Below are 12278 nucleotides of genomic sequence, written 5' to 3' on the forward strand. Positions count from 1 at the left end.
TGTGAACTAGCTCTTAAGCATCACTTCCATGTTGAAGGCTCCCATGGCCATTAATTCACAATTAAAAATAGACCCAGGTCCTAGTCCTTGGCATTGGCCCCATCCTCCTGCCTCTTCTCTGGACCAGTCAGGCTTTGATCTTTAACTTTTCTCCTTCTTGTGGCTCAGCTGATAAAGAATCCTCCTGCAATGCGGAAGACCTGGATTCGATCCCTGCATTTATCCCCTGGAGAAGGGAAAGGCTACCCCCTCCAGTATTTTGGCCTGGAGAGTTCCATGGACTGTATAATCCATGGAGTCCTATAGAGTAGGACACGACTGAGCGACTTTCACTTTCACTTTCCTGCCTCTTCTCTGGACCAGTCAAGCTTTGATCTTTAACTTTTCTCCTTCAGACCCCTGACCAACCAGCTATGTCATCTACCTGCCCACGTATCCATATATTTCCTTATATCGGGCCACATCTCTTCCAACACAAAGTGGATCGTCAGGTACATGTACTAAAGCTGTGCTCACATAGAACCTTAAGCTCCCCGCTGTTCCCAGGGGGCACCCTCAGTGTGTCTTCAGGTTAGAAGTAGCCCATTTTCAGCCTCAAACCACATACCAAGCCAGCCCACATTGAACCAAGCCTGGCTATTTTCTTCCTCAGTCTGCTGGTCATATAGTATGAGCACCAGTGCAGGAGTGGTGGGCGCCCTGAGGAGACGGACCGCCTCCTTAGAGAGACTACCAGAACCTCACGAATGTGTCTTCTTTGCTTGTCTTTCTCAAATGGTGTGCTCGTTGAGAGCAGAGACGGTGACTCTGAAAACCTAACCCCCAGAAGAGATCCTGACACACAGTGGGTCTTTAATAAATGCTTATTGAAATGAAGTTAATGATTAGTGGGTGACAGAGATAGGACAAAGAGCCACGTGTACACACTTAGTTCAAGGTGTCTTCCACCACATATTCAGGAATAATCTCCCAGGAAATTCTTAGTGAAAGGGCTGAGGGGCAAAAAGGGGGATGGATATAGTGGAAAGTGAAAACGTTAGTCCTCAGTCATATCCGACTCTTTGCAACCCAATGGACTGTGGCTCCTTTGTCCATTGAATTCTCCAGGCAAGAATACTGGAGTGGGTTGCCATTCCCTTCTGCAGGGGATCTTCCTACTCAGGGATCAAACCTGGGTTTCCTCCATTGCAGGCAGATTTTTTATCATCTTAACCACAGGGAAATCTAGATACAGTAGGGGCAGGGGTGTTTCTCTGTGAGGCCTTGGTGATCATCCTAATTGATCAAATGACCTGGTTTTAACTCTGCAGCTCCTATTTCTCTCAATAACAGCTCAAATAAATGCACAGAATGACTGTAACTTCTGCTTTTTTCAGCTCTCTTTGGAACCTGATCTGTGAGAAGCTTCAGGCCCCAAAAGAACCCAAGCCAGGCCTTCCTCCTTTTCATTTTCTGTTTACTTCTTCCCTCTTTTTAAAATTTCTTCCCTTGTGAAGTATTGCTGAGAACACAAAGACTGAACAAGTTGTTACATAATTACATTAAATGCTCTTAATGTCTGTAATAGAGATTATTTGATAGTGCATAGTGAGAGGCACTAGGATTAGAGGAGTCCTCCCCAGGGAGACTTGAAGGTTAAGACTTTATTAGAAGCGCAGCCACACCCTGCAGTAGGAAAGGAGTGTGGTATTTTTGAGAAAGTGCTTTAAAATAGCTGGAGTCTAGAGATGGAGGAGGAAAGATAGTGAAAGTTGTGTCTGACTCTTTGCAACCCCGCAGACTGTAGCCCACCAGCCTCCTCCATCCATGGGATTTTCCAGGCAAGAATACTGGAGTGGGATCTTCCTGACCCATGGATCAAACCTGAGATGGAGGAGGAGATGTACCCAGTTACAATGGTGAGTTAGGTTGATGTCAGATCATGAAGGGCTGTTGCAAGCTGTGCGAATTTTTATCTTTGTTCTTAAGAGTGTTGAAGAGACATGAAAGTATTTTAAGGAAGAAGTTACATTTTTTAAATGTCAGATTTAGAAGTTTTTATCCTTGTAACTAGTCAGGGGAACAGACTGGAGGGAGGCTAGAGAAACTGTGGGGGGGTCAAGTTAGGCGGCTGTTGTTACAGGAACAAGATGGCTTGGATTAAGTTGGTGGCATGGGAGAAGTGGAGTGATTTGAGAGAAATAGATTCAACCTGCTAATTAATTGGAGGTAAGGCCCAGGGAGAAGGAGATGCCAGTTTTAAGTTCCAGTTTTCTGGCTTGAGTAGTTGGATGATGGTGCCAGCTACTGAGCTCAGAATGTAAGGAAAAGGAGCAGATAGAAGGACCAAAACCTGATATTCTGTGTCTTGCTCATGTTTACCTGTTCCAAGGTTTGACGCATAGACAGATCTTCCTGGAGGTCATCGTTAAACCCACTACAGTTTCCCTAGAGAATTCCTAACTATCTTTCAACTCCCACTCAAAAGTCTTCCTGCAGTGAAACCTCTGGACCTCGTCAGACCACGAAGCCACAGAGCCTTCTCCCATCATTGGTGCCAGTGCTGGTCTTGTAGAGTTGTCTGTTACAGCACTTGCCATATTTGACTGCAATTTTTGTTTTTCTGTCAGTCTCTCTATAGGCTTTGAGCTCCATGAGAGCAGAACCTCATCTTTTTTTTCTCCGTGGTCCCAAACCAGCCATTGCATATGCTCAGTTAGTACTGAATCAGATGATAAGAGAGGTGGGCATTGGTGTCTAGAAGCTATGCTCTCAGGCAAGAGTTAAATCTCTTGTGTAGAAACCTCACTGGGGATGAGTCATATTTATACTTTTTGTACTCAGTACCTGAATTTGTCATTGTAGTCAGACAATCAGAGGTTTGAGAAGAGGTCTCCCTGGAATCCTCAGTGATTAACAAAAAAGCATTAGTTCATCTTCAGTCACTGTATTGCCTGGAGGAAGTCATTCATTATCATCTCAGTTTTTCTATTTAAAAAATGGAGAGAAAAAAAAAAACTTTTTTTTTTTTTAAACTTAGCTCTTTGTATCCTAAGAGCTTTATTAAACAGTCTTGACTACCTACTATATCACACAGCCAGGAAGTGACAAAGCCAGACCTTGAATCCAGAGCTATCTGATTCCAGCCACTAAACCGTATGGACTATTTTCACTCATGGTCTAGCAAACATAACAATGAAGACATCTAGTGGACGAGATAGTTGAAATGCAGCTCAAGAAGAGCAAGTAGAGACCACCAGCAGAGTCATAGACTCACATAATACAGAGTATGCTGAAGGAACAATGAGTTAAAAAAAAAAAAAAAGAAAAGAAAATCATCAGGAAATGTTCTATCCAATCAACCCTTGAATTTGGCATTTCACGTTTGTGTCTAACAGATTTGCCTGGATTCTATTTTCGAGTACCCTGGGAACACTGGGGCTTCTTGCCTTGAAGGGCATTACAATGATTTCTGGTTATGTTATTTGTTTCTCACTGTTCAGGTGTGATCTGGCCATGTGCTTCTGTGGAATTATAGCATCACATCTGATTACAGGAAGGTAAGTTCTCAGTCAGGCACTGTGTACAATGAGCTCAATTTGTTTTTATTCAATAATTATTGCTTTTGATTTCCATAGGCTCAATTGTCAGACGTGACTGAGTGAGCACACACGCACCACGGCAGGAGCAGGTGATGGTACGGCAGGGCAGCAAAGGGAGGGGAGGCTATATGGGTGTATGATTTGCCTTGAAATTTGCTTTGCTTTCTGAGTTTAGGTGTCTAGTCAGTCTACATTTCAGGGCATAATTGATGGCACCATGAGTAATAGGGAGATAATTTCTTAACACCAGCACAAAGGTATTAGCAAACAGGTAGGACAAAAATAAAGCAAAGGGGACCGAAAACAACTTCAGACTATGTCTATTTTGGAAAATTCAAGTTGCTTTGTAAAACCCCTGATGCTATGCTATGCTAAGTCACTTCAGTCATGTCCGACTTTGTGTGACCCCATGGACGGCAGCCACCAGGCTCCCCTGTCCCTGGGATTCTCCAGGCAAGAACACTGGAGTGGGTTGCCATTTCCTTCTCCAATGCATGAAAGTGAAAAGTGAAAGCGAAGTTGCTCAGTCGTGTCCGACTCTTAGTGACCCCATGGACTGCAGCCTACCAGGCTCCTCCATCCATGGGATTTTCCAGGCAAAAGTACTGGAGTGGGGTGCCATTGCCTTCTCCGAAACCCCTGATGATATACTTTCAATTTTAGGCTAGAATAACCTCCTAAAGGGCTTCCCTGATAGTTCAGTTGGTAAAGAATCCACCTGCAATGCAGGAGACCCCAGTTCAATTCCTGGGTCAGAAAGATCTGCTGGAGAAGGATTAGACTACCCACTCCAATATTCTTGGGCTTCCCTGATAGCTCAGTTGGTAAAGAATCTGCCTGCAATGCAGGAGACCCTGGTTTGCTTCCTGGGTTGGGAAGATCCGCTGGAGAAAGGATAGGCTACCCACTCCATTATACTTAGGCTTCCCTTGTGGCTCAGCTGGTAAAGAATCCACCTGCAATGCGGGAGACCTGGGTTCAATCCCTGGGTTGGAAGAATACCCTGGAGAAGGGAAATACCCACTCCAGTATTCTGACCTGGAGAATTCCTTGGGGTAGCAAAGAGTCAGAGATGACTGAGTGACTTTCACTTCACCCTCCTAAAAGTGAAAGCAATAAAAGTCAATAGAGTCATAGATTTTGAAAGGAAAAAATGTTTATTTATTGACTTCTCCAAAAATCATACAAGTATTTTGGAATGTGTTCTGAGATTGTCACTGTATATGACACTTTGAATACATTGCATTCAAATGTATGGGAAGGCATTTGAAAATATGTACAAATGCATGTAGAAAAAGGTGGGTCTCTGCTTCTGGGGAGTGTTTACAATGTGTTTTTTCTTGCACATTCTGATACTTTAAAATTGAGGTAGTATTAATAATATACATACATGGGCTTTCCTGGTGGCTCAGCGTTAAAGAATCCACCTGCAATGCAGGAGAAGCAGATTCAATCCCTGGGTCAGGAAGGTCCCCTGGAGGAGGGCATGGCAACCCACTCCAGTATTCTTGCCTAGGAAATCCCATGGACAGAGGAGCCTGGTGGGCTACACTCCATGGGGTCAGGAGAATGTATATTGGACAGTATCAACAGCAGATGTTTGTGAAAGCTGGAGCACTGGAATTGGAAACTGGATCTGTTTGATACAAAGAACGATGACCTTTCCATTATTCTGGGCTGCCCACAGTAACTGGATCCCCTAAGATTAACTATCTACTCTAGAGTTGGACACTCCTGTAGCTGTACCTCCTGATTATTTTTCCTTTCGTAGAATAACAAACACACCAAATCACCCGGACCAGGTTATGAATCTGCCCCCAGAAAATCCAGGTCAGTACCTTTGTAGGATGACACAGAGATATCACTTATAAACCTAGGTAGGTGAGTAAATATTGCCTATTTCTTTCTCAACGGTTAATGACTAACCAAGCAGCATCCCCAACCAAATGTTGGTGTGACACTCCCTGTCTTTCAGGATTCTCAGGGACTTAAGGGTACGCACAGGATCAGAAGAAATGAATGTATAGTGCAGACTTTTTTTTTTTTTTTTTAGTGCAGACTTTTTTATACTACACTGTAATTTTCATTTATTTATTTATTCACTCATTTATTCAGCTAGTATATATGGAGCACATATTATGAACCAGAAATGGCTCACATTTATTCAGATAAATTAACATCAAAGCAACATTATATAAAATCATACTATATAAAAATTAATTTTAATATATACTTTTAATGACATAATATACTTTATAATGAGGCTTCCCTGGTGGCTCAGATGGTAAAGCATCTGCCTGCAATGTGGGAGACCCAGGTTCGATTCCTGGGTTGGGAAGATCCCCTGGAGAAGGAAATGGCAATCCACTCCAGCACTCTTGCCTGGAAGATCCCATGGATGGAGGAGCCTGATAGGCTACCTATTATGAACCAGAAATGGCTCACATTTATTCAGATAAATTAACATTAAGGCAACATTATATAAAATCATACTATATAAAAATTAATTTTAATATATACTTTTAATGACATAATACACTTTATAATAGTTATATAATATTTACCTATATACTTAACTTCTTATAAACAAGCATTGACTTTAAGCTCTATTTATCGCTAATGCACAGGTGGCATGTACACACTTTATCACTAAATGTATTTTTATTATTATCTCCATCTTACAGACAAGGACACTGAGGTTCATGGACTGTAAGTCGATTTCCTGATCAAGCTATTATTGTTGACTAAATTCAGCCTTTTTTTTTTTTTTTTTTTTACTAAAGTTTGTCAGTCATTTCCTTATCTGAGGTCTATAAAGTTTAACACTGAACAAAACCCTAGAGCTGTCTAATTCTAAAACAGCCCTAAAAATGCCCTTCAGTCAAGAAGTGGCCGTCCAGTCTCCAAGTTCAGGCTGTTGTATAATTCTCCTTCTCTCTCCCTCATTTATTCTTTTCTTTCTTTTCCTCTTTCCTCTTACTCTAACTTCCTAGGTGGCACAGTGGTAAAGAAGCCACCTGCAAATACAGGAGACACAAGAGACAGGGGTTTGATCCCTGGGTCGGGAAGATCCCCTGGAGGAGTAAGTGTCAACCCTCTCCAGTATTCTTGCCTGAGAAATCCCATGGACAGAGGAGACTGGCAGGCTATCGTCCATAGCGTCTCAAAGAGTCAGACACGACTGAAGCAACTTTGCATGCACACACACTCTAGCAGGTTTGTTGATATTCAGAGTCCCCAGAAGTTCCAAGGCAGATTTTATTTCTGTTAATGAAGCAGTCTGGAGTTTGAAATGATTTAAAAGATAGCTGGCATCTTGCACAGAGAGTGTAAGAGGATAAAAACATCTGGGATGTGTCTATACGAAAAGGGAAAAACTCGATTTTGATTTCAAGTTCACTGTGTTTAAGGAGGACAGTAGTTGTCAAACATCCACTTCCTGTCATTAGCTGTTGTTGCCCAGTGACATAATTCAGTGGCTACCATCAGGCACAAGTTAAGTTCCCAGAAGAGAATCAGTGGCTTGAATGACAACACTGTAGTTCAGGGGTTGGCAATTTTTTTTTCTGTAAAGGGTGAGATACAAAATATTTTGGTCTTTGTAGGCCATGCAGTTTCTCTCAACCCCTCAGCTCTGCCACTAGAGCTCAGAAGCAGTCACAGAGGGTGTGGGAAAGTGTCTTATTTCCGCAGAGAACGTCAGAGGAGGCCAACGTGCCAAGAACAGGGCTGTAGTGGGTGGTTTTTGATGGGTAACGCATCTGAAGAAGTACGCGTTACAGGATTACAGGAGATTTTAAAGGAGAGTTTGGGTAAGAAATGTTTACATTCTCTTCAAAGCAATGGGAAGCTACCCAAGGTTTTTAAGCAGCTATGTGACATAATTGGGTTTGCATTTTAAAGTAGTTATCTGGTTGGCAGCAGGGAGAGTAGATTAGACCAGAGAAGGGTAGACTCTGAGGAGTCTTTGGAAGGCCTGTTAGTAGCTTGTCTAGACAGTGGTAGTGAAGATGGAGAAAAGCAGGTAAATTCAAGAAGAGGTAGGAAGCTAGATTTGATTGGACTTGGTGATGGATGGATTCATTGTAGGGGGTGAAGGAGGCCTCAGTGAGGGCAGGGCCAGGTTTCTGACTTGCAAACTAGATTGTGGGAGGCAGGGGATGCCATTCACTGAAAAAAGAGATTTAAGGTGGGGTTCGAATATGCTGATCAAGAAAAGTGGAAGGGCTTGCTTTTGCCACATTTGAGATACTAAGTGAGTGTGCTCCTGAGTCAGGTGTAAGTCTAGTATTCAGAGGTATATTCTATGCTAAAGATAGAAATTTGCCAGTCATTGGCATGTATTTGGTTAGGGAACCGAGATATTAATAGATGGAATTTCTTGGGGAAATAATATAGAGAGGAGAATATACACATTTGTTCTTCTCTAAACAGGGTACAAGGACCCCAGAGGAATATCCTCTGTGTCCAAAAATGCTCAAGAAAGGTAAGCAGATTTCTCATTGTAGGAACCACTCAAATTCCTACAGCAACAATTTCATTTGCATCTTTGGAGTGGGGAATCCTATGGGGCCGAACACAAAACTCACAGACATCAGGCAACCAAAAGAAGGTAATTAAACGATGTGTTTGAAGCTGTTGCCTTAGGCTAAAACCTCAGTTCCCCAGCCCAGGGTGTGAGAAATAACCAGCCAAGAAGTTGGATCACAATTATAGCTGCTTATTAAACAGCTATTCCTTTTCTTTCCTTTCCATGTATACAGTTATTGATTTAAAAGGGAGGGAAGAATGTCCTGCATGTGTGACACCTGCTTGGTGACTCCAAAAATAGAGTTAGTGCACTTTAGTAGATGAGAGAGGGGGAAATTGACTGAAACCCTGTGGTCTAGCAAATGGAATTGTAATCCAAATGCTTCACAAGTAGCAAACTGAAATGTAGGATCCCAGCGACAACATAGGAGGGCTTCCCTTTCTCCCCATTTGGGTCAGTGGTTTCTTTTTCCAGACTTTTTCATGGTGGCCATTCTATCTGTTCCCTAGTGATTGCTTGTTGTCGCTGTGAATTGAATTTCTCTACCAATAATCGACATTGAGCATCTTTCCCTGTGCTGCTTGTTTGAAATCTGTATGGAAGAAATTTATACCTGCAAATGGTCTTCTTGAAAGTCCGCCCGTTAATGAATTCTCTACTATGTGCCCCAGGATGTTTGTTGAGGGCAGGTGTCATTCACAACAGGAGAGGCCTTTTGAATGTGAAGTGCCCTTTGTTGTTGTTCAGTCGCTCAGTCGTGTCCAGCTCTGCAGCCCGATGGAGTGCAGCAGGCCATGCTTCCCTGTCCTTCATCATTTCCCTGGGTGTGCTCAAACTCATGTCCATTGAGTTGATGATGCCATCCAACCATCTGGTCTTCTGTTGTCCCCTTCTCCTCCTGCCTTCAATCTTTCCCAGCATCAGGGTCTTTTCTAATGAGTCAGCTTTTCGCATCAGGTGTCCAAAGTATTGGAGTTTCAGCTTCAGCATCAGTCTTTCCAAGGAATATTCAGGACTGATTTCCTTTCGGATTGACTGGTTTGATCTTGCAGTCCAAAGGACTCTCAAGAGTCTCCAACACAACAGTTCAAAAGCATCAATTCTTCAGCATTCAGCATTTTTTATAGTCCAACTCTCACATCCATACATGGCTACTGGAAAAATCATAGCTTTGACTAGAAGGACCCTTGTAGGCAAAGTAATGTCTGCTTTTTAACATGCTATCTAGGTTTCTCATAGCTTTTCTTCCAAGGAGCGGCTTTTAATTTCATGGCTGCAGTCACTGTCTGCAGTGATTTTGGAGCCCAGGAGAATAAAGACTGTCACTGTTTCCATGAAGTGATGGGATCGGACGCCATGATCTTAATTTTTCAATGTTGAGTTTTAAGCCAACTTTTTCACTCTCTTCTTTCACTTTCATCAAGAGGCTCTTGAGTTCCTCTTTGTTTTCTGCCCCAGGGGTGGTGTCAACTGCATATCTGAACTTATTGATATTTCTCCCGGCAGTCTTGATTCCAGCTTGTGCTTCATTCAGCCCGGCATTGCACATGATGTATTCTGCATATAAGTTAAATAAGCAGAGTGACTGACAGTTAAATAAGCAGAAATGCCATTAGGCACTGGTTTTCATGGTGTAGTTATGCCAAGCAGCCACAAGGCAGCAGGATTTCCTCATGCCCCACCCAGCTTGCTAGGGTAAGCAGAGCCTTGGTGAAATTCCGCCTTCTGGCTTGTAAAGGAGAGCTGAATGTGCCAGAACAAAACGCCAAGCCCTGGTGTCCCATTTCTCCCTCCCCCGTATTTTTTACCCCATTGGAGAAATCCCAAACCCTGCAGAAGCTCTGCTGAGGGTGCTGTGTTCCGTCTGAAGTTTGGGCAACTCTAAGGAAGGAAGCAGGAGGTGAGAGCCCCAGCACCAGGAGACCTGGGGACCAGCTGGCTCCTCCGCCTTGGTTTAGTTGTAGGAGGTTCTGCATATTCTGGACACTGTTATCCAGTCCACAGAGGACCAGGCATTATAGGTCCAAGGGGATCTCACTTGCTTGCACATCCTTCAAAGCTTCTTCAGCCACATGATAGTCCAGACTTGGGAACCAAGCCTGTTCAGGCGCCAGGAATGTGAACTAGCCTGGGACACTGAAGTTTGAAGGGAATATATTAGGCATTCCATTTTTTAAAGTCAATTATTAGGTAATATTGGAGTATAGTGGATTTATTCTGTTATGTTTGTTTAAAGTGTACAGCAGGTTGTTAAGTTATATGCAGACATAGCTGTACTTGTTTTCAGTTATTTTTTTATGTAGGTTACTACTGTGTTGTGTCTAGGTCCCTCTGATATATAGTAGGTCCTTGACGATTATTCATTATATATATATATATATATATATATATATATATTGTGGGTATGTCTCAATTCCATCCTCCTGACGCATCCTTGGCTTCCTCCTTTCCCCTTTGGTTAGAATAAGTTTGTTTTCTAAATCTGTAAGTGTATTTCTGTTAAGAAAATGTACTCCATTTCCATCAATGTTTAGTTTCCACCTGTCAGTCACAATCGGGCTTCCCAGGTGGCACCAGTGGTAAAGAACCTGCCTGCCAGTGCAGATGATGTAGGAGACATGAGTTCAGTCCCTGAGTCGGGAAGATCCCCTGGAGGAGGAAATGGCAACCCACTCCAGTATTCTTGCCTGGAGAATCCCATGGACAGAGGAGCCTGGTGGGCTACAGTCCATGGAGTTGCAAAGAGTGGGAAATGACTGAAGCCACTTAGCACAGCACAGCGTATCAGTCACATCACAGGGTGTTTGTCTTTTTCTGAACTGCATCACTTCGTGAGATCATCTCCGAGTCCATTTCTGTTGCTGCAGATGTCAGTACTGCATCCTGTTTTCTGGCTCAATCATATTCCCTTCCATATATGTACTGCATCATCTTTATCCATCTGTCCATGGACACTTTAATTATGTGTATGTTCAGGTATTGTAAGTATTGTTGAATGAAGGTTGCATTTGTCATTGAGAGTTAGCATTTTCTTCAGATATACATCGAGGAGTGGGATTAGGGGATCATTTCGCAGGTTTTTTGTTTTTTCAAATAACTTACATATGTATTAGTGGCTCTCCAGTTTACTTTCCCACCAGCAGTATGGGAAGTTTCTCTTTTATTTACACTGTCTCCAGCATTTGTTATTTGTAGTGTTTTTCATGATGGCCGTTCTGATGTGTATGAACAGATACCTTCTTGTCATTTTGATTTGCATTTCTCTCATACTGTGTGATGTTGAGAATTCTTTTTTATATGAGCTGCATGAACTGTTTGTATCTTTTGAGACTGATCTATTGTTGGTCACAAGTTTTGGAAGTGTTTTTTCCCGTTCTATAAATTGCCTTTTAATTGGTTTAATATTTTTAAAATTTTATTGATAAAAAGAATAAAATCAAGGGGAGTCATCTCTTTTTCCTCACTTAACTGATTAAGCATGTTCACTGTGATCATCAGTGGAGTGCGTCTATATATCATATGTTTATAAAAACTGGAAAGAAAATACCAAACTGAATAATTATTATTTGTGATTGTGGAAATGTGGGTGAATTTCCTTTACCTTTGTACTTTTCTGTAGTTAAAAGAAATGTTCTTTAGTAAACACATAATGCCTTTGAAATCCCCAAAAAAATGTTTACAAAATAACGTATAGGTTCTTTTTGCACCATTGGAGGGCACGTTTATCCCTTTTCCCTGACCTCAATCTCCTCTCCTGGCTCCTCAGTTTCTATAATTTTGTGTATCTTGTACAAAGCATAGTTTTATATGACTTGGATTTTTAAAGAAGAATTATACTGTAATATTTTTCTTACTTCTCAGTTATAAGTGATAAGAATGCTAATAGTTTCAAGTCAGGAAGGTTGATTCCTCCAGCTCCATTTTTCTTTCTCAAGATGGCTTTGGCTATTTGTGTTTCCATATAAACTGAATTTTTTTGTTCTAGTTCTGTGCAAATTACTATTGGTAGTTTGGTAGAGGTTGCATTGAATCTGTAGATTGCTTTGGGGAGTACAGTCATTTGCTAAGCTTCTGTTTGATCCCACAACCGTGGCTAGTAGCAGAGCTCTAGGGTCCAGCTAAGGGAAAATCAGATCTTCTGTATGAGTTTAGGAATAAAGCCACCG

The 12278-nt window shown here is 42.0% G+C and overlaps 1 protein-coding gene across 12 annotated transcripts in view; it reads left to right on the top strand.

The window, feature by feature from the left end:
* LOC147359647 (uncharacterized) overlaps positions 1-12278 on the top strand; it is a 442120-nt gene that overhangs the window by 110570 nt on the left and 319272 nt on the right. For 8 of the 12 annotated variants that reach the window (XR_015141079.1, XR_015141078.1, XR_015141080.1 and 5 more), the window contains exons 4-7: positions 1780-1898; positions 3483-3539; positions 5353-5411; positions 6575-6797. Coding sequence is in view for 4 of the 12 variants with exons in the window: in XM_086337343.1 (XP_086193469.1) it covers positions 1807-1898; positions 3483-3539; positions 5353-5411; positions 6575-6797 (431 nt within the window). In the remaining 8 variants the exon portion in view is untranslated. Of the gene's footprint in view, positions 1-1775; positions 1899-3482; positions 3540-5352; positions 5412-6574; positions 6798-8015; positions 8266-12278 lie in introns of those variants that run through there. The other 4 variants (XR_015141119.1, XR_015141120.1, XR_015141121.1 and 1 more) reach the window with 4 other exon arrangements.

Source organism: Bos grunniens, chromosome 14 (assembly GCF_055505025.1).
Source record: "Bos grunniens cultivar Pamir isolate PY7600 chromosome 14, Bosgru_T2T1.0, whole genome shotgun sequence".
Lineage (NCBI taxonomy): Eukaryota > Metazoa > Chordata > Mammalia > Artiodactyla > Bovidae > Bos > Bos grunniens.